The sequence below is a fragment of the Camelus bactrianus genome, chromosome 14, assembly GCF_048773025.1.
Source record: "Camelus bactrianus isolate YW-2024 breed Bactrian camel chromosome 14, ASM4877302v1, whole genome shotgun sequence".
In the NCBI taxonomy this organism is placed as follows: domain Eukaryota; kingdom Metazoa; phylum Chordata; class Mammalia; order Artiodactyla; family Camelidae; genus Camelus; species Camelus bactrianus.
The window spans coordinates 17938894-17961762 of NC_133552.1; the positions used below are offsets into that span (position 1 = coordinate 17938894).

The 22869-nt window shown below is 37.6% G+C and overlaps 1 protein-coding gene and 1 non-coding gene across 2 annotated transcripts in view; both read right to left on the bottom strand.

Annotated features, from left to right (window-relative positions):
- The window catches only part of COG3 (component of oligomeric golgi complex 3), a 53843-nt gene extending 33465 nt beyond the window's left edge, over positions 1-20378 (bottom strand). Inside the window, exons 1-11 of the mRNA XM_010951388.3 lie at positions 19948-20378; positions 10968-11114; positions 9242-9303; positions 8124-8289; positions 7391-7465; positions 6517-6609; positions 5750-5875; positions 4331-4411; positions 1378-1421; positions 811-937; positions 119-210 (exon numbers count right to left, since the gene is read on the bottom strand). Of these exons, the coding sequence (XP_010949690.3) occupies positions 119-210; positions 811-937; positions 1378-1421; positions 4331-4411; positions 5750-5875; positions 6517-6609; positions 7391-7465; positions 8124-8289; positions 9242-9303; positions 10968-11114; positions 19948-20121 (1187 nt within the window). The 5' untranslated portion in view covers positions 20122-20378. The remainder of the gene's footprint in view (positions 1-118; positions 211-810; positions 938-1377; positions 1422-4330; positions 4412-5749; positions 5876-6516; positions 6610-7390; positions 7466-8123; positions 8290-9241; positions 9304-10967; positions 11115-19947) is intronic.
- On the bottom strand, positions 12672-12744 carry TRNAT-AGU (transfer RNA threonine (anticodon AGU)). The gene has a single exon. It is a non-coding gene; the product is annotated as a tRNA-Thr (tRNA).
- Positions 20379-22869: the final 2491 nt, after the last annotated feature.

Genomic DNA, 22869 nt, shown 5'->3' on the forward strand with positions numbered 1-22869 from the left:
AATTTTAGAATACTCCTATAACATAATAAGCCATATGTCATTAGCAAATTAAATCTTTTAAAAATCTTAATTAAATCTTAAAAAAAAAAAAAAGAGTTAGATTCCATGTACCACCTACTCTAATTTTGATGTTGGTTTTGTGAAAAATTCATTATAAAGTTGGTGCTCATCCTGGCATACATGGACCATAAAGGCACAGCCACTGCGAATCTGCAGGAAAAAACACACACCACCTATAGTTAAAGACACACGGTGACTCCAGTGTTTATGAGATAAATATTTTCTTTACAAAGACACGATGCGCATATAATTCATAAAACAACTTCCTGACAAACAGAAAATGGTTTTCAATGGTTTATTGCACAATAGGAATATGGGTGATCTTTATTTTCTTCTTTATGCTCTCTAAGCTGTTGATAATGAAAATTAGTTACTCTTCTAGTTGAAAAGGGGGTGTTTAAAAAAAGAATCTATGTATTTTTTTTACAGTCTGAATTAAAATCGCACTTAACAAAAAAGCACTTCTGCAGCAAAAACTAAGATTAAATTGTCAATATAAATCCACAAACTTTGAAAATTCATCTTTCAAAAAAATAATTTGTGAATCTTTGTACCTCAAAAAATAGATCAAAATGAGACTATTTTGAAAGCTGAATGCTAATTACTAAGCCAGATTTGTCATAACTGAAAGAAAAATTCTGAAGTTTGTTGATATGGGGACGAAAACGTATTTACTCAAGTATAGCATCCAAGGTATCAAAAGAGCTCAGAGAAAGGTTTAACACTAAACCAAAATAATCAGAAACTTACCAAGGCACAGTGATCTCTGTTATTCTGGCTGGTTAACTCTGTTACAGTACAAGTAATACTAGGGCCCAAAAGAAGCTCCCGCTGATCAAGATAACACTGGTGGATGTCATTTAGCAGTTGTTGATATCTGATGAAAAGCAATGAGAGTGAAGCACAAACTTTTGATTTCAGATATATAAATGAAATCTGATCTTAAATCCCAAAATAAGCTGCCACTCCTTTAAAGCTGTATGGTCACCACTCATCTGCCAACATTAAATACTAGAAATATTTATGTATATATAAATATTCCTTTATCTTTTAAAGAAGGACTTATCTTCCAAGAGTAGCGATCTTACATCTACCCAAATGAGAAGGAAATACTGCTTATATGGGAAAAAGATGCCTTGCAAACTCGCCAAGTCGGGTCTATGACTTTGCTTCCCAAAATAAGTTTTTTGCTACAAAAAAAAATCTTGTATAACATGCAAGGTAACTGCTCAGAAAAATACCAGGGACATACAGACTTGGAAAAATAGCACCTCAAGGTAAAATAATTTGGAAATTGAAGAACTTATGGGTACTCACTCTGGTATTCTTTCAGATCGTTGTTCTATTTGTTCAATGAGAGTCTGGAATAAAAAAAAAATCCATTAACCCCATCGGTTTTAATTATACTTCTAATTAATTTCTGATGATAATAACACAAGCTCATGCTAGGATACCTCTTAATACAAAAAAGATGAAACATAAAAATCACCTATAATACTGAAAAGTAATCACAGGTAATATTTTAGAATATTTTCTTTCAGTTTTTATATGTACACACAGTTACTATATTTTTCTTTCTAAACAAAATCAAAATTATACTATAAATTTAGCTTTATAATCTGCTTCTGAAAAATTAACATTTCAAAACATTTTCCTATTATTAAATAATTCTCATTATCAGATGGAAGTATATAGAAAGCCTTAGCCTAGTGCCTGGCACCTAGTAAACACTCAATGAATCATCATTATAAATACTATTTACAACATTACTTTAAATGGCTACATAATATCCTACTGGGTAAATGTCGGTAAGCCAACCATTCTTCTACTGTTAGACATCTAGGTTGTTTCTTAAGAGTAACAGCCTGATGGTTAAGAGCTCTAGGCCTGGAGCAAAATTAGAGGGTTTGAGAGCCAACCCCCAGTAGCTGTTTGAACCCAGGAGAGATAGTTCACTTCGCTGAGATTCCACGTCCTACCCTGTAAAGCTGGTATAATAATAGTACCCACTTCCCAGTCAGGGGCCCCAAAGCTGTTTCAAAAGAGAGAAATATTTTTAGAGACTTTTGATCCATTCTCCTAAAATGTTGAGAAAGGGATTTATTTACATCCCTATCAGCAGTATTGCCTGTCTCACCAAATCCTCAAAAGCACTGATTATGAAAACTTAATCTGTCAATTTCTAACAGACAAAAAAATGTCTCCTAACGCTAAACTGAATGTACTCTCTACTGAGGCTAAATAAACATGCATTCATATTTATTAACCATTTGTATTTTCTGTGAGTAATCTGGTCATTTTTATATGAGATAGTCATCTTTCTTACTGGCTTATAAACTCTTTTTAATATATTAAAAATATTAACCTTCTTACTTATTAGCTGCAAATATTCTCTCCAATTTCTGCTTTTTCTTTTGCTGTGTAAAATTCTGAAAATTTAATTTTTACATCCTTAAAATTCTGTAATTTTTTTCCAAAAATTTCCTCTAGTTTTTTTGCGGTTGTTCTTGTTGTTTTTGGCCTGCCTATTATTTTTACATTTAATTCTTTAGTTCACTTAAAATGTATTCTGGTAATGTCATAAAGTGAGGAGCTTACTTTTCCCCCCCAAACACTTAGCAAATCTTCCCAATACAATGTAGAAAACTTCAGCCCTTCCTTTTAGATTTGAGAAGCTTCTTTATATACAAAGTTATAGAATTTTCCATTCCAATGATCCATCAGAATTCTTAAATCAGTATCAATTTATTTTTCAAATTTTTCTTGTTTAGTCTTGCTTATTTAAACTACCAAAGGAATTTTAAGATCAACCAAAAGGAAATTCCATTGGAATTTTTGACAGGATTACATTTAACCAATAAATTACACTAGGAGGAACTGACATTTTAAAAACTGTTTTAATACAACATTGTAAATCACTATATTTCAATAAAAATTTTTTAATTAAAAATAAGTAAAAATTAAGTCTCCCCAACCAGGAACACAACAGGCTTACCATTTATTCAATCTTTTATGGTTTTCTTTCTAGTTTTGTTATTTTCTTCATACTTCTATTTCCATTAAGGTTATTTCTAGGTAAGTATTTTATGCTTTCTGTCACTTATATAAATGGGACCTCATCATATGTGCTAACTGGTTACTAATGGTATGCAGGAAAGCCCCTGATAACTACATAATCGTTTTACATTCACCTACCACTGAGCCCTCTTATCTACATCATTTCTTTTCTAATCAAATCTTTATCACTGCTACCTGACTAATAAGCAAAAGCAACCAATCTGGCATACTCTAAACCTCAAACCATCAACTGTATCTTTTCTAAACATGACCCAGTTCCTACTTCAAAAAACAAAAACTCCTTTCCACTGACTTTCAAGAAGGAAATAAGGAAAGAGTGAGGTCAGAGTCAGCCAAAGTAGACTACTCATGCTAGTAACTTCACAATGATAAAAAAAAAAAAAAAAAAAAAAAAAACATGTACCAGCTCCAGGCAGCTGTTATCTGGGGTATGTCATTAACTATTCCAACATATAACACATATATCAAAACTCCATTTCCAATCACTTAATCAAGTTAAACACTTTGTGCATTCCTTTATGTACCAGACACTGTGCTCAGGAGGGTGAATAAGGTACACAAGCTCTACCTGGACCACTGAAAAATCTTCTTGTTAATCAGGCCTCTATTTGTCAAATCCCTCTTCACCATAATCCATTCTTCATTCTGCATCCTTAGTCTTATTAAATGGCACGCCTGACCAAATCACTCTCCCGTGTAAAATACTGCACTGGTTCTCCACTTTTCCTGAATTGGCATGACCAGTAACACCCCTTGTGAGATGGTCTTTGTGGTCTTTCCTTTCTTCTTTCCCGTCATGTCCTAGTTAAGTCTCATGTTCCAGTCATGCCAAATTACATGAGGTTCTCCCAAACTACATGTCTTTTATGTCCCTACAATCTTCCCTATAAATGCTGTTCTGTGTAAAATATCCTTCTCAATTCCCTCAAGTCCACTACAAACCAAGCCTTTTAAGCTCAAATATCACCTTCATCTGGAAACCTTCCCCGAGCATCACAGGAAGAACTAGGTGTTTCCTGCTTTGTGGTCCCAAGCACCACAACATACACTGCTGTAATGTGGAAGGACAAAGCCTACCTTTCATGCATATTCATTTTCCTGGTATAGGCAAAGGATCTAACACACAGTAGTACTTCAAAACGGTTGGCTAAATAAATTTCATAGAATACCCTATTTACATCAATAGACTTACTCTGACTTTGGGGGCAGCAGCTCGAAATCTCACATAAAATAGTGTGAAAGCATTATCTGCATTAGGTACAGATGAAGGATCCTGAAGAAACATGGGGAAGAATAGAGAAGGAAGATAATTAACAAACAAATAACTATTCAGAAGATATGACACAAACCATTTCATATGTCTACTGCTTGGCCTATATAGCAACCAAAAATTTATGGAGAAAAATCTCAAAGAAAGACCAAACACTATTATTGCTATAAATGAGAAATAATTATGTGGAACTGTCATCTCTCTCCTCTTTATAATTAAAATTTATCCTAAATTACATGAATTTTAGTGGTAAAAAGACTTCAGTTTCCTACTCAGCCACTTGTTGAGTGTAGGACATTGGTCAAATTAACCTCCCTGAGATTCAGTACATCTATTGAATGGCAATATTATATACTTACAAAGGTTTTAAAGCACTAACACATATTAAGTACAAGTATTTATTAGGTATTAATTTCCCAAACTTATTCAAAATTTTACAAAATAGAAAAATTACAGTCTGTCTTTACATCAGCTAAGAAAAATGTGAAAGGTAAATGCAATCCAAAAACCAGTGGCTTTGAACTGAAAGCTCAAAAAGATATTCCATGTTCTTTAGAAAGTAAGCTTAAAAAACAAAATACATTATTTTTACGGATTTATTTTCTTAGGAAAGAAATGTGCTCAATGACCATCCTAGCTAGCTCCACTCTTATTTTCTGAAACTCTGCTAATTTTCCACCTAGTATCTACTACAATCTGTAATTGATTAATTCATCTGTTTCCTTCGTTACTGATTATTTCTCCTGCGTATAAGCTCCACGAGGGCAGGGACCTTGCTAGCTCCTTTCATTATCATACACTTTCTAGTACAATACCAAGCATTTAGGAGGCACCCAGTAAGAATATATTTACTAAATACAGAAAATTAAATTATCCATCATTTGTAAAGAAAAAATTCAAATTATCCACCATATGTAATCCTACCACGCAAACAGAACCACTTTTATTATTTTGGTGTGTTTCCTTCCAGTATTTTCTTGAAAAGATAGGCAAAGAAAATTTTTAAGTGACAAACAGTTTGTATCTTATTTTATCATTTACCATATAGTCCTGAACATTTCTCACACTGTTAAATACTCTTTGAAAATAAGACTGTGATGGGCATATACAATATAGCCTTTTTTCCTATTATAAATAAAATTAGAATGCATATTCTTTTTTTTTTTTTTTAAAGGCAGAGGAAATTAAAAAGGATTGGAGAATCCGTCCCATCTGAGAATGCACATTCTTATTTAACAAAATGTTAAAAAAAAATTGGAGTTACTAGGTACTAATCTCAGACTAAGATTATGGAAGATAAATGAATCCAAAAAAAACTCGACACCTCACCAGTTAACTCACCCTTTTTAATAACTGATTTGTGAGGTTCTGTAGTGTGTTCACAGTGTATGCCTTCATGAGGTGCAAAGCTTTAGAAAGACATTGCTTAAACTTCAGTAAATATACAGGATAATCCTTAAAATTTGGCTGTAAAGGAAAGGGATAAAATTACAAAGACAAAACAAACATTAACAAAGCAAACTTTTGATGAAAACCAACTTGTTCTTTATGTAAAGTTATCTATAAAGTTCAAAAGAAGGTCCTATGTAGATCTTAAGCTCCTTGAAGACAAAAACTCTGACTGTCTTGGTCACAGCCAAATCCCCTGTGCCTGGCATGTATATTTTCAGTACCCCGTAGACTTCAAGGCTAATACATGAGGCCCAACTAGGAAAAGTATAGGAGTTCGGTGAAATAAATACAGCTATAAATCCTTGGAGGAAAGAGAGAGAGATGGCGATTAAATCAATGGACATGTCCCTTCCTCCCACCCCAAGCAATATTTTTGTTTCCAAAGAAGTATCTAGCAAAACAGGAAGTCAACAGTCTGAAAATCACATGTCGTTTTAGATAGAATAAACCTGTGTCATCCAGGCCCTTTCTCTATTCCAGGAGCTGCCTCAGTAGCTCAAAGTACTTTTTACATTGTTACTGACAATGACTATGAGTTCACTACAATCTTTCTTCAAGTATATTACAGATATCTATTTCCCTTTGGAAGAAATAATTACTCTATATAATAGAGATGTTAAGATTTCTTAAAAACATACAGAAATACCATGACTTACATGAGATGATATATACATTATACAATCATCTAACTTGGCCAGCATAGGTATAAATCCTTCACTATTCACAGACAACGTGGGAGAATTCAGTTTCTTTAAGGAAAAGAAAAATTTTTTTTTACATTTTAAGAGTCACCAAATATCCTCAAAAATAGCAACACAAAGAAGAAAGCACAAATTAAAAAGAATATGGATTTAACTCAGTTTATTCCTAATGAGCTTTAATGGGGCCCTTCATGAATTAGCAAACATTTTATACTCTACTATACAATGTTATATTAAAATAATACATCAAGGACCTAGATTTCCCATTTTCTAGTCTTTACAACATAAATTTTCCACTTGCAAATGCTGGCAATTTTCTCAAGGGTAAAAGATTAACTAGCAGTCATGTTTAGTAGTTGCTATTAAAGTAAAAATATAATATATACAGGTAAAATGCAAGTAAACTTATATAAGTAATAATAAGCACAAATATAGGTAATATATAATATAAATATAGTTAATAACTTAACATAATAGGTAAATTATATATAAAATATTAAAATATACAAAACTATACAATATATATAAGTAAAATCAAATATTTCTTATTTTGATATACAAATAGTTTGGGAATGAACTATTTCCCACTGCATTCCATTGTTAACTGGCTACTGATTTTATTTCTATCTCTTTAGTAAACATAATAATTAAGATTAATAAATTTAATAACAATTCATATGTAGTTATGATGATTAATTTATGAGCCAGAAACACATAAAAAACCATTAAGTTAAAATATCACTCAAACCAATTTATAAATTTAAAGATTATACTCAGAAAGGGAAATAAATATAAAGTCACTAATTTAAAAAAAAAAAACAATGCTTACTGTGTTAATAGTCTCCAATTCATTAAAATAGGAAAGCTTTTGTTGAATATTTTCAGCCAGATCAACAAGTTCCGACTTGCATTTTTTAAAAGAGAAAAATCAATTATTATGAGAACATAAGAATCAACACTTCAGTCTCAAAATTACATTGAAGAGATTTATATTAGACATACAGGTTTATATTAGATACACAGTTTCAGAATAATGCTCCAACACTTCTGCAATCATGGACTAAAAATAAAGCAATGATTATTACAGTAAATTACCTATGATCTCTTTATAAAATAACAGATGATTATCTTTAAAAAACACACACAAAATAACACATAGAGAAAACTCTGACATATAGTATCTTAAATATTGTATCTTTAAGTCACACATTTAAGTGCAACCTAGATCAGTTCATCTTTTCATAAATCCCACCATTACTATAACCACTATGCCTTGTTTGAAAAGTGTCAGTAATTAAGAGCAGACAGAGCAAATATATCCTCTTCACTATGAAATTGTTTTGAGATGTTAACAGCTCAGAACACAGGAAAGCTTGCCCTTGCCCCTGCTCACATAAGCTTAAAAGGCTGTCAAAGTAATCATTTGCATGCTTAGCACAGGGCTTCATACAGAGCAATGTTCAAAATATACTTGGAGAAATTTTTTAAATTACAATTAAATCATTTATCTACTTTAAAATAAAATATTAAATATAATCACTGACTTTCCTATTTCAAATTACCTGTTCTTTCAGGAGCTGTTCACAGGCTTCATGTAGGGTTCCTGTCTTATTGGACACAAAAAGATACTGTTTCTGCAATGATTCCAGATGCTGAAGAGCACTGTTTACATCATTCAATATAGCATCACACTGCTCCTGAAACCCAGACAAGTAATCCCTCATCTGTCTAGAAAACAGAACCAAAAGGGGATTGGCAATAATATTTTCCCCCAATAAGCATACACAAAAAAACAGCAAAGTCTTATTTTCCCCCAAATGCCTGAATTTCAGAAGGAAAGTCTGACATATTCACAAAGTTTATTACATTCAGAAATGTACCAAAAAACTATGTCACAAACTGTTTCTTAAGAAGAAAAATTACATAAGAAGGAAAATGACTGAAACAAGACTGGAACACCAGGGCCAGCCCAAGGTATCAAGTAGGTCCATCCTTCTGCCTTTGAAAGATGGTGTGATGTCATGAAAGAATTTTGGATTTGGAACTGGAAAACCTGAGTCCAAGTCCTAGCTCTGTCCAAGTGTCCATGACATTAGGCAAGTACTGAATATTTCCAGGCCTCAGTTTGCTCATTTGCAAAATGGACATAGAATACCTTTCCTCATAGGGCTGCTATAAAGATGAAATGGAATCACACATCAGAGAGCCCAACACAATGCCTAGCGATAGTAGTCACTTAATTAACGTTAATTAATGCAAATATTCAACCCACAGTCCCCAAATCAGCTAGAAACCATGGTTACTTCCTCCATGCCGGCAATACACACAAAGAGAACAACAGTTAACACCCAGCCTAGCTGGCCATCGCTTAAATCTCTCTCCCTCCAAAGAAAGACAACAAACACCTCTTAAAAGTTCCTGCAAAACTCCCACTTGATCCCAAGCATTTTTAGAGTTATCTAAAAATCAATGTCTGCCCCCTTAACCTATTAATTACGATGTAACTTTTTTAATCACACAACTTCCAATACCAGTTGTAATGACCCAAATCCTCTCTAGCTATTCTTAAAGAAAACGTTCAAGCTTTCTCTGTCCCTTAATTTTATTTAAAGACACAGATTACAAAATGCTTCAGAGGATCTAAAACAGAGGATAGCCGACAAATGCAAGAGCCACATACCTATATTTAGTTTCTTCATCCTGATCCATCTGAGTTTGCAGCTTTGCAAACCATGAGAAGAACTGGAAAAAGAGAGTATTATGTTGTCAAAAAACTAGAACAGACAAAATGAAAAGTGGCTACATGCTAAACAGCAAGTCAAAAGGGTAGACACTAAGTCTTATTGTTTCAGGCTCAGACATTAATAGTTTTAAGCCCGGAGTTGATAATTTAATTGCACAGTCAGTATCTACATGCTAGGAAAGGCAAAGGATATTAAAAACACTGGCCATTTTCAGAGTCAAATAAGGAAAAGTATTAACAAGATAATATGCAGAAATAAATATTTCTTCCTAAGAGGCTAATGCCTACTTGCTAGTTTGCCAAATTTGAGTAGGTGACACAGGGCTTTGGGTAAATATTAATATTAATGTTATCTAATAATAATTGCAAAGATAAACACTCAAAAATAATACAAAAGAGTGGTTTAAGAACACGGACCTTTGCATCAGCTAAACCTGGGTTTGAATTCTGGGCCTACCAACAAGTCGTATACTTAAAATGAGTACATTTTATTGTATGTAAATTATAACTCAACATATTGGATTTTTTTTAATTTAAAGAGAGATATGCAAGTGCAAATTTAATCCAGAAGATTTTTTTTCAAATAGTTCAAATAAATTCAGAGACATAGTGCAAGAGTATCTTTTATAATTCTCAAGTGCGATTCGAAGTTAAAGGTATGCTTCATTCTCTCAAGATGTTAGGCGTGCCAAGTATCTGGGCTTCCGTTTACTGAAAGCTGATTGTCTGCCTGCTACATACTGCATTTACATGCATTACCTAATTTAATTCTCACAAAAGTCCTATGAACTAAGTATATAATTATCCTTGGTTTACACATTAGGAAACTAAAGACCTGAGAAGTAATCTGCCTAGGCTCACAAATATGGGAAGTGATGGAGGTGACTTTCAGATCCAGGCCTAACTCAAGAGCTGACGCTCTCCATCACTTGGCAGCACTGCCCCTCTCGACTTACTGTATATGCAATTCAGCACAGTTGCTTTGTGGTTCACTTGACAAATGTCTCAGCTCTGATTCTTAACAGGACAGAAAGAGGAGACAGAGGAAGTGGCAGAAGAAATTACTGCATATTTAAATTTATAGTTAGGAATAAGCAAAAACCAAGAGAAGATTACACATTATAAATGACTGAAAAATAACTCTAAATGTTCAGCTAAAGAGAATACTGAGGTTTTAAAGAAAGAAATCACCTAGCAGAGAGGCATGTGCATGGGGGTCCACATGTGTGCAAGTGCACATACATATGTATGCTGGGAGGACATGTTCACACAGACACACACTGGGAGGAGGTCAAAAGGATGTAAGATATCAAAACCTTAATAAGTATAACAAGTCTACCAACATCCAAACTGGAATATTGTATTTTCATCTGCATTGCAAATAAAATTGGGCAATAGGTTCATTTTAAACACTTCAGAAACAGTGTATATTGATTATACTTCAATTTAAAAAAAGTGGCTCACAACTCAAAAAAAAAAAAAAACAACCAAAAACTCACTTATGAAACAGCCACAACACAAAATCAAGAATGTTCTGTAAAGATTTTATTTTAACTATAATTTCAAATGTTCAGAACTTTTGATTAGGACCTTTTTTACTAGCCTTATTTTACTGAGACATTTAAAACAATCAAGCATCTTTAGAAATAACACTGCCATTCACCTGTTGTGCAGTTTCGATTCTTTCTTCTTTCATTTCTAAGGAGGTGAAACCCTTCAAGAGAATGTCTTCCGTGGATTCGGGCACTATTGAAGAATGTGCAATGGGCAGCGACCGGGATGTTAAACTGCACAAGTCTTCAATTGGGAGCTTGAAAAAAAAGAAAAGAGAGCCACAAAGATTAAAATAACTTGAAAATTCTCTGAACTTAACAAGACTGGTATTTCATCTCAGGTGTTCTGAAAAGAGAAAGGAATGCTTTCTATTAAATCATTTAATAAGTGTCATATAACAGCTACAACTAAGCTCTCTCTGTATTAAATGCTAGTCTCAAAGTGTACCCATGACACAAATATCCCATCATTAATAAAGTATGGGGGCTTGTTTTGTTTCTTTTGTGCTTTCGGTTCTTTCTTTTTAAGTAAAGCATGGTTTTTGAGTTACTTTTCTAAAACTGGTGGTGAGTCTGTACTAATTCACACACATTTTCTTACTGGACCCTCTTGCAAACCAGAAAAAGGCAAAACCTGCATGCTAATGCAAGAAGCTTGCCCTTTCTAGTATCAAACACAAATACATAACCTTATTAATACCAACCGGAGAACAAATTGCACCCAAGAATTAACTACCAACAACTGTTACCTCCTTCTACTATTTCCACTGCTGGCACACTTCACCCACATCTTCTTGCTGACAGATTGTGAAATTACAACTGAAAAGAATATCAGAGTTTCCCATCAGATTCAGAAGAGCCTGACTTTGACACCATCAGACCTGCAATATTTTCTAGATGTCCACTACTAAAGATAGTCCAGCTGTTCATTTACCTAGAGTCATACAGACAAGCTATTTTCAGACCTAAAAGAAAGGAAGCATAGATGCTGGGGAAGGTACAAGGGCCAGACTGTTTCATTTCAATTCCAGTTTCCAGCCCTTATGGCATGACATCTAAGGTCCAGCAATATCAGACCTTGATTCAAGGCCTTAGGAAATTGCCCCCTGTCTATTTTTCTAGATATAGGCATTTCATCCAAAGATTTCATCAGTATTTTCTCTTCAAAGCTAAAATAAAATAAGCTAGATGCAACATGCACCATCATTGATTTAGAAACACAACCCTTCAAATATAGGGGTTTTGTACCTGGGTTCAAGCTGTACCTTCAGGCACAGTAAAGCACATCACAACACAGCCTGGATTGAACCCTGCTCCTGCTCACTTACGAGCTGGGGGACAATAAGCAAATCACTTAATGCTTCTAAATCTCAATTTCTTCTATGTAAAATAGGAAGTACATTATCTGTATCATGAGGCCATTGTGAAAAGAAGAAAACACAAGTGTGGGAAGAGAACAGGCTTCTTGGACCACTGGGAAGTTGCAGGCAGGAAAAAAAACATGTTCAGGAAGGTCCTTGATCTGCTTTCTCCCCACAAATGAGTCTGACTCAAGAGCCAGGAGGGTCCTGGAAGTACATAATTATGTCTTATTAAAGGTATCACTTGTTCATGTAAACTCTTCCTGAATAGTGACATAATTCCTGAGTACTAAAGGACTGTTGGGCAGTAAGAATGAGGTTTCTCAAATCTAGTGAGAATCTCTTTTTTTTTTTAGTTAAAGTTTTTTTTTTAATTGTTTTATTTTATTTTTAGGTTTTTTTTTTTTTTTGGTGGGGGGAGGTAATTAGGTTTATTTACTTATTTATTTTTAATAGAGGTACTGGGGATTGAACCCAGGACCTTGTGCATACTAAGCACACACTCTACCACTGAGCTATACCTTCCCCACTCTGAGAATCTATCTTGAGTCTACAGTGTCACCAGCAACTGTGCTGCCACCAGAGGTTCTGGAGGACAGAGGAAGCTAAGTCCACCTGCTCATGCTCTGTGCAACCACCCCAGTTACCAAAAACAAGCTGTCTCCTTGGAGAGGGCAGGTAACCCACCAGACAGAATATTACATGTACTCAGCCTAATGCCTACCAAATAGGAAATACGATAAATGTGAGCTACTGCTATTTATCACATTACTACCATTATTCCTATTTATTAGCAGCAACAGAATAAGTAAATTTATGAATCAGAATCTATACTGCTTCTTGGGAACAGAATAGTCTGAAAGCTATCTTTATACAATTTTATTTTATTAGTAGTAAAATTTAGTTATATATGAACAGATTATGAAAAAACTCAAACACATAGTTCTATCAGCACTGCTTATATGATACCTAAGGAGGAAAAGGGAAGGAGACATGGATTAGGCACAGATTTGAAAAATATACTAGAAAGGGCCTGGATGCTAGGCTAAAATAAAGAACGGTAGACAGGGTGTTGCTTGCACCCTAATAATAAGAAAAAGACAAATAATGTACGAAATCATATTCCTGAATGTATCAGAGAGCTAAAGTTCCTCTAATCAAGTAGATTACTAGATTAAAACCTAGAGAAAGATGGGCACCTTCAGGCAGAGACAGTGTGAGCAACTGGTTCATCACAGCAGATGATGGGAAAAGAAATGACAAACGCCACATGAACTGGTAAGAACTGGGCTAAAATTTCTTACAAACTGCTAAATGCTGGAGGGTGGATGAGTACAAAATGCTCCGGAGCCACAGACACGGGAAGTTTGCACCCACTCAGACGGTCTTCATGGAACTCCACCAGGTGCTCACAAGAAAGAATGAGGATGGTGAGGTGCAGGCCTAGAGGAGGGAGCTGTAGAAAGTGGGGCACAAGGCGCCATCCAGACCCTTCTCCCCAGTGGAACAAAAGACACTCTAAAAAGGGCAGCAAACCCTATCTACCCTAGGGCACAGAAGACATACTACAGCTGGGGAAAGGGAGAACAAACGACCACAACCCCTGGAGGAGAGGCGAGAAACCACCCAAGCCCCAGAGCATTAGAGGTCTCTTACTGCCGGAGGAAGGCCGAATCAGGAAGAAATTCCACCCCCAAGCCCAGGAGCAAAGGGGCCTGCCTAAGACTGAGACTGGACTTGGATGACAGAAAACTCCCACCTACCACGCCCCAGCTACCCGGCAGCAGCAATCCACCGCCATGGGAGAGGCAGAAGCACAGACACCCTGAGACACAGGCACGAAGCACACCAAAAGCTGAGGGTCGAGGAGGAGGGTTAAGAACACCCTGCAGCAACCCAGCCCCAACCCAGACAAAAGGTAACAAGAGAGAAGTTTGAAGCCACTGGTAAACTAAAAACAACCAGAACAACATCAAAACCCTAGCTCAACTCCTAACTAGGCTGATTCAACCCCCCACACTAATAACTAAACAGAAGTGTACTCACTTCCAGCCATTCATACTATTTTTCTCATTCTCAGATGTCCTGCATAATGTCCAGTATTCAACCAAAAGGCACATTAAAAAGGGGGAAGAAAATTCACTGTCAAAAGATAAAGCACTCAACAGACCCACATCTATCTTTAATTCAATTTATTTTGAGAAAAAAAGGTTATAAACATATCTTAAAAAGTAATGTAGGTCATGTAAGGTACTATTACTCATTCTCAAATAAAGGAAATCCTGCACGTGCTACAACACAGATGAACCTTGGAGTCATTATGCTCAGTGAAATAAGCTAGTCTCAAAAGGACAAATACTGTATTTTACCTGTTATATGAGGTACCTAGAGTAGTGAAATTCATAGAGAAAGAATGCAGAATGGTGGTTTCCAGGAGCTGGGAGAATCAGGAGTTACTGTTTAATGGGTACGGAGTTTCAGTTTAGGAAGATGAAAAAGATCTGGAGACTGACAGTGGTGATGGTTACACAACAATGTGAACGTACCTTGTGCCACTAAATTGTACACTTAAAAGTGGTTAAAATGACAAGTTTTACTTCTGTATTTTTTACTACAATTAATAAAAGTAGAAAAAAAGTAATACAGATCAATGTCAAAATCCTGATTGTGATACCACGTACTATAGTTTTGCAAAATGAAAAAGTAATGTAATAATCATATTCTCCTAAGTTCATGAGGCCTTACAACGCATTAATTCTGGTACTACTTCATAATATATAACAAATTCCAGATAAAAAATTAATTCCCAGAATCGTTTGTAATATATATGGCAGTCTTTTAAAACATATTTATTTGAACAGGTAAAAAATTCATGTGGCACAAGATACAAAGGATATTCAATGAAAAGTCTTCTTCCCATGGACCCATTCATTCCCCAACGATCCGGTTCCCTCCTCAGAGGCTCTTAATGTTAACTAGCACCTCAGGAAGCTTTCTTAAGGCAGTCTATCCATATACAAAGGAAGTACACCTTTTTTTTAATCCAAATAACAGCATATTATACACACTTTGCCTTTTTCATTTGATATGCAGCATTTTCAACAGAGCATAAGGAAAAGATGGAATTTACTTTCTTCCTTTAAATTCATAACTCTCTGTCATTAACCTATAACGAGCCTTTTACTCTAATAAAAGTCCAGGAGCATAGGATGATTAAGTGAAAACCCAGTCTCCCTCTTTCCATCTTCTCTGAAGCAATACCAACGTTTATTATAGTTTGAGAAATATTTCTAAGGAATTCAAAGGCAAAATAAAGAACTTTAAAAGAAGAAGGAACCAAAGAAATAATCTGGAATTTTTATCAATCTTCTTTTATAGATATTATTCAAAACACACGAACGTATTTTTCTCCAAATCATCAGAAGAGTTAAATGAAAAGTAAACTCCTCCCCTACCTCCACTTTCAACTAATTTTTTGCAAAATTTTTTTAAAGTACATTTATTTATTTGGGGGGATTATTTATTTGTTTGTTTGTTTATTTAAATGGAGGTACTGGAGACTGAATCCAGGACCTCCTCCATGCTAAGAATGCACTCTACCACTGAGCTACCTTCCCTATCCCGTTTTAACTAATTTAACTGTTTTCAGTATTTTTGTTGGTTACTCCATAACTCATAACACAGATTCAAAGCATTGTGTTTTATCAATTGATGGTCTTATCTACTGACTCCCCGTGACATAAAATGAAGAAATGAGTACCCCTAACATGTCCTTTTATATTTACTCTCAAGTTTTGTCACCTATACCATCTCTTTTTCAGACTGTCAAAATCTGTAATATTTACACTTTGTTCTGTAATTAAGTCTTTAGATTCATTTTTTTAATGATACTACATGCTTCCTAACTCCTATTAATTTACCAAAATTACAGATTTACTGATACCATCTGCGTTTTGGATGTGCCTCACATTTATTACTGTCATGTAAAAAGGATCCCAGGGTGTCACACATGTGCTTAGTCTGTCATTCTGAACCAAAAAAAATCTTCCAGTATACTTCAGAAAATGAAATCATATGAAAACTCTGGCTACTTGAGAAGGTACTACAGATATTCCAGATATAATCTGCAATCTAGACATTGTGAGTAAACATGATAATTTGAATATATGAAAGAGCATTCTGTTTGATTGGTTCATGCATAAATGACTACTTCCCAGTCATACAGACTTTCAAATATCAGAAGCAGAAGGCCTCCTGTTCACTTGCTTTAATAAAAAACCATTTTCTCTCAAGCCAAGCAAGAGAGAAGCCACACTGCAACCACTTCTAAGAAACAAATTTATAAAGTAACAAAACAAGTTGCTTTTTAAGAGTTTATGAGAAGATGTCCCCCAGTAGGGGCATTTGCCCAGCTGTCTTCTCAAAGCACCTGGGATAGAATGGCAAGTCAAGAAGGGTGTGGTGGTGGGGGAGGATACAGCTCAGTGGTAGAGTGCGTGCTTAGCATGCACAAGGTCCTGGGTTCAATCACTAGTACCTCCATTAAAAATAAATTAAATAAAAATATAAAAAACTAATTACCTCCCCCCCAAAAAAAATTTTAAAAAATAAAAAAGAAGGGTGCAGTGGTGTCACAAACTTCCCTGTTCTGACCTGTCATTCACTCCTGACTAGGAGATGACAATGCCCCTGGCTCACTCACACTGTCCTGGCTCCCAGATGGAGCAGACATTCACCACCCGAAAGAGAGGAGCATAGACCTCGGTTGCTGGTTGCTAGTCCCAGAGAGCTACTGTACAGTTTATACAAAAGGGGACAAGCAACATTCTAAATACTAATTACAATAAATTATCAAGCCTTGCTTGACCAGCTGAGCAACTCCAGGAAAAAAACAATATACCTTTCTCTCCCAAACTTTATTTCTTACCTGATTCTGGGCTGGAGAAAATCACTTTTGTTATCAATCTAATTAATTCATTCCCTGAAAGAAACCTCAGGTTACCTTCTCTGTTTGGAGCAAATCACTGAGGAGGTAGAGACGGAGTCTCAGAACCTTTCACAAGGCAATTAACCTCTTCTTTCTTACCTTTGGTCTGTGTGACACCAATACCAGCTCAGGATCATGATTCTAATCTATTCTTTTAAGGTACTATTCATATGAGAGGGGAAAACATATGAATAATAAAATACTAGCAGGTAGCTTGCTGTGTGTACCTCACATACATTATTTAATTCTCTCTACTTCTGTGAGGCAAGTACTATTATAATCTTCATTTTATAAAGAAGAAAAGAGGCTCAGAGAATTTAAGAATCATGTCTAAGGCCACAAAGCCCTTAGAAAAACAAAAACTTTAACAGTAAATTACAGGTAAATTTCAGTGTAAATTACCTCAGCATTTTATTGAGAATTACTAAATGCAGTAGAAAGAAAAAGGCCCTCACTACTAAAAGGTTTGCCCTGGCTACAAGAAACCAGACTACCTAATATTCTACATCAAATTCTCTTATCTAACATCAAATAAAAAGGTATAACTTCTTTCCAAGATATGATTAGTTCTTCAGAAAAAAGAAAGCTATTAACAGCTTCATCATGTTTGCTGAGAGCTAGCTGGCTTCCTGCTATTTAACTAACGTGTTCTGTTCCAGTTGTTCAGGAAGTAATTTATCTCCTGAAAATTGTGAAACTTCACAGAAAACCCTTCACAGATACACTGGTTGGGCAAAATAAAAATTAAGACATGCTTCCTCACTGTCGGTGTTAAAAGAGTGGTAACAGCAATAAAAAATTCAATTCCAGAGTCTTCCTACCAGACATATAAAGGGAAATGAGGGCTGCAGAAAAGTTGAAAAGCAACGAGAACCTCCCTCTCAAAGATTCCAGGATGGGTAAATAACAGGCTGGTACTTCATTCTCACAGGAATCCCATACCAAGGCTGCATGTACTGGAAGACCTTCACTGAACCCTTGAACTGGTGAAGTTCATCCCCTACCCATGACTCTGCATTGTTTTTTCCCTCCAGCTGGAAGCTTATTTTTCTCATTTTCCATCACAAGGTCTCACCTTAGACCGTTACTATCTCAGAAAGGCCTTCCCTCTTTATCTAAAAGGGCACACCTCATCCCCTGTTGTCATACCCTGTTGTCATACCATACTGTTTTATTTTCCTTAGATCATAAACCACCTTCTGAACTTACCTTCTCTGCTCTTTTTAACCTGCTCATGATCACTATAATTATGTCAGCTCCACGAGGCAAGAGATCCTGTGTTTCTTATCATTCTATCCTCAATTCCCAGCCCAGGATAGGCACATAATTCATGGTAAGTGACTGAATGAGACTAATGGTAGATATTATATTGCATAAACATCAAATAATGGGGTGAAAATGAAGAGATTCCACTAACTACACTCCAAATCCTTTCCTTTGTGCTCAATGAGAATAATAATATTGTATGATTCAAGACAATAAAAAACAAATTGGGTTACTTTTCTTGTGGAATATGTTTGCCACAGATGCTGTGATGCCCAAGCATTCTGCTTTGGTAATAGGCCAAATCAATTATAAACAGACTCAAACATTTATAGAGCAAACAGTTTCTATCATCCAGAGCCTAAAAGACTTTGACAGCCACGCCAAAGCAAATTTCCACCTGCTTCCTCATTTATTTCAAACCCACTTCCAGCACAGAATCCTAGAGGTGGACAGAGAAACCCAAGAAAAAACACCTGTACTTTACGGCAGAACGTGCAACAGTGAAAGTGGAGAGAACTTTCAAAGAGTTCTTAACCTCTGAAGTGTGAAGGCAAGGGGAAAAAAAAAAAAAGCTTAAGTCTGTAAACTCAATCTGCCTTTGAACACAACTCCAAACCGTAAAAAGAATGCTTCCAACATCAAAAAATAACCATCCTTATTAGTAAAACAATCTTCCTAAACCTGGCCCTCAAAACAAGAAAAAGTTTGTAAAACATTTGACAATTGATAAAACGTACTTCTGGCTATTATAAGTAACTGAATTGAATCACACAAGCAGTAACATGCATGATGTCTCAATGGAAATTAGGATTTAAAACGTTGACACTAAAACCGAACACTAGCATTATTTAATAATGTACTGATCCAGCTTCTAAAGAAAACCCATTTTTATTGCTTTGCTACAGCAAATATGAATCGGATCTCCACAACCTGCACTTGATCCAGAGCTCACTGCTCAATGTGCGATGAATGAAACTATCACTCAGTATCAAGTTTGGTCTCCCCAAGTGCCCCTATGGAAAAAGGAAGCTGAGTTATTCATTAAACTGATGAACGAATACTAGTAAGAGGCTGTCCTGAAGCAAAGCACTTCGGGTTCAGTGCCCTCTCCTTCGGGGAGAAGGTGGGCAACAGGACTGTGCCTCGCTGACACCAGGGACACCCGGGGCAGGACGCCCAGAACCAGGATCCGGGCCAACCGTCCCAAGCCGCAGGGGGAGGGCTGGGTGCCGGCGGCCTCCAGCCACTGGACGCCCCCGCAGCCTTCCCCACGCGGGAGGGGAGAGTCGGCGGGGAGAGTCGGCGGTCGCGGGCAGCGTGAGGCCTGACAGCCGGGGAAGGTGAGGGACCTCTCCAACCGACCCGCCACCGTGACCGGGGAGGAGAGAAGAGAGACCCTGGACAGGGGTCTGCAAGGCCGGGGTTCGTCAGCGCTGCCGTACAGCATGCCAGCCCAGCTCCCGCCCGTCACCTTACCTCGGCCGGCACCGGCAGGTCCTCGGCCGCCGCTTTCAGCTCCAGCACCGAGTCCGCCTGCCGGTCGGTCAGCGGCGCCGTCGTGTCCGGTCTCCTATCCCAGAGAGCCAGCTTCTCCCGAGCGTCCCGCTCCCCCGCAGCCTCGGGCAGCAGCAGCAGCGCCGCCTCCGCCATCGCCGACGCCCCCGCTGCCCGCAGCAGCAGCTGGGAGGTCGGGACCCCGACAGAGAGAGGCCCGGGCCACTTCCGGGACAGTCGCGGCTTCCAACACGGCACCGGCGGAGGGGCGGGCCGGGCTGGAATACCCTGACCCCGGAAGTGCTTCCCCCCTGCGTGGGCGGGACTGAGACCAGGACCGACGTGGCTTTTAAAGGGGTAAAAGTATTTCCGGTCGGGGTGTAGATGGAGAGGGCGAAGGATATAGGCCCTAACGGAAATAGAGATACCCCTACCGGAACTCTCTTCCTCAACATCAATAACTTTATTGTTACGTGTTGTTGACAACTATGCACAGCTACCCCGCCGACAGGGGTCTTCGTGAGCTCCAGGATATACTGCCTCTCTCTGCTCGCAGCTGGGCAGTCTGGGTGGAGTGTATGGACTGTGATTTCCTTGTTACATGTTGACATTTTCCACAGCCTAGATAGAAACTTTATAGAGTGTGAACTTTTCCAACATCCAATAATTGCGGTTAGAAACCTCAGCATTTTTAATCTACCACAGGTCCAACATTTTGTTACCATTAGAAGGAATGAAATATTTTATCAATTCTGCTTCTAAGTAATCCATGGATTACCTAGGGGCATGAGGAGCTTTTGAAAACAATGGAAATGTTACCTTCACTGTGGCGATGGTCTTACCAGTGTACACATATGTCAAAACCGATCAAACAGGGGGGACGGTATAGCTCAGTGGTAGAGTGTGTGCTTAGCATGCACAGAGTCCTGGGTTCAATCCCTGGTACCGCCGTGAAAAATAAATAAATAAACTTAATTCCACCCACCCCCCCTCCTCAAAAAGTAAAGAAGGAATTCTTCCCAGACCTTTCCCTAAAACAAAAAACAAAAAACACCTGATCAAACTACATGTTAAATATGTGAAGTATATGTATGCACACACGATGTACTCAGTGATACCGCAATAAAACTGGGGGAAAGGGAGAATGAGGCAGATCTGTAAGTAATGACACGGAAGAAGGTACATCATATATTGTTGAATGAAGAAAGTAAGCTGCTGAACAATATGGATATAGACCTGTATTTAGTTAAAAAAAAAAAAAAATGAAACACACACAGGGGGAAAAAAAAAGGCTGAAAAGATAACATAGCAAATTTTGCTACTAGTAGTCATTCCACAGAGTAGGATTGGCAGAGCAGGTAAAGAGTAGGACAAGGTCTTCATTATTTTAAGACAGTTTATTGAAAAAGAATGAATATTGGATTGGGGATCAAAGTGAATTCTAGTTCCAGCTCTGCTGCTAACTAGCTCTGAGCCCATACCTTAAATTTGCTAAAACAAACTACTTGTATATGGCAACACTCCAACAAGTACACTGTTCATACCCACCCGAATGACACAAATACTCCTCGTGTCCTGAGTCCCGTGCCTGGTGAGGACTAGGGCAGCTCTGGGCCAGTGGGCACAAGCAGTCACCTGCCGCAGGCAAGCTCTCTGCCGCTCCATCCTTAGCCCTGAGTGCATTCAGCAATGTGTGTTTTCCACTCTGCTGGGGCCTCTCTTTACGCCACCTAATTAGTGTGTTCATTCACAATGTTCTACAAAATATGTGCAACTATTATTGCGTACTTGTCAAACAGAGAAAAGTTTGTAGGAAAGATTAAGACATCTGTTTTGCAATGGTTTGAGCAGCCTTTCAGAAAAGGGTGCAGGGAAGGAGGTATCCTAACAGGGATGTGTGATTGTCTTCTGACGTTAAGGACACCGGCGTAAACATCACAGCAGCCGGGGAACCGAGCCACAGCTGTGCCAACTGCAGAGGAAAGAACAGCTGGAGGCAGGTTAGGACTTCAGGAGATTGACCAAGTGCTGGAAACCATCTCCATAGCCCTTTGCTGGTATTAATGCCGCATATGGTGCTCATTCAGCTTGCGATCTCACTGCCAGGGACCAGAGGGTACTGCTTGTAAAACACGTAAATATGTACCAGCAGTAAATCTACGATAAACGAGCTCTGTCACAAGGTCTGAAGTGGTTCCCCGCTCCCCCAACACATCAACAACCAAAAGTAGATCCCTTTCTTTCCCCTCTGCGCAGGTATGAGGGGAGGGAAGGTAACTGTGATCTCAGAAGGACTCCTGTGGGTAGGGATAGGGTTTCCAGCCTTCTGTCCTAAAACGAACAGCCTGGTAAGTGAGCTTTTTGGTGAATTACAAACAAAACAATCAAAAAGCAGAAAAACATCTCTTCTTTTTTAAATTAAATAGCTTTCATGATGATGTCATGGCATAAAATACAGATATTCACCCAGAATGATCCTGTGTTTTAAAATTTTCATCTGCATATTTTATCAAGAGTGGCTGGCATTGTTTTTGAATCCAACTGGCAACTTTAAACAGGAGAAGGAATAGAAAACACTTAAAATTTTTTTTTTTTACTTCTTCACTTTTTCACCCCCTTACTGGGATGTGAGCGTGCTAAAGAACACCCGTGAGTGGCCCTCAGGGCCACAGTTGCAGCGGTTTCTGTGGTCTTGGGTTCCCTGCCCTCTTCTGCCCCAAGCGTGGGAACTTGCGGTTCTGGCCGCTACGCTTAGGGGCGCCCCCAGGTGGCGGCCGCTGATGGTGCTAGTGCGCTTCTGGCCAGCTCTCCTGGACACCGCGACAGCCCTGCAGAGACCTGGTTCTTTCCTGGTTAGAGCTACAAATCGGCCTCACACAAGAGTAATGGGCTGCTTGGGGACAT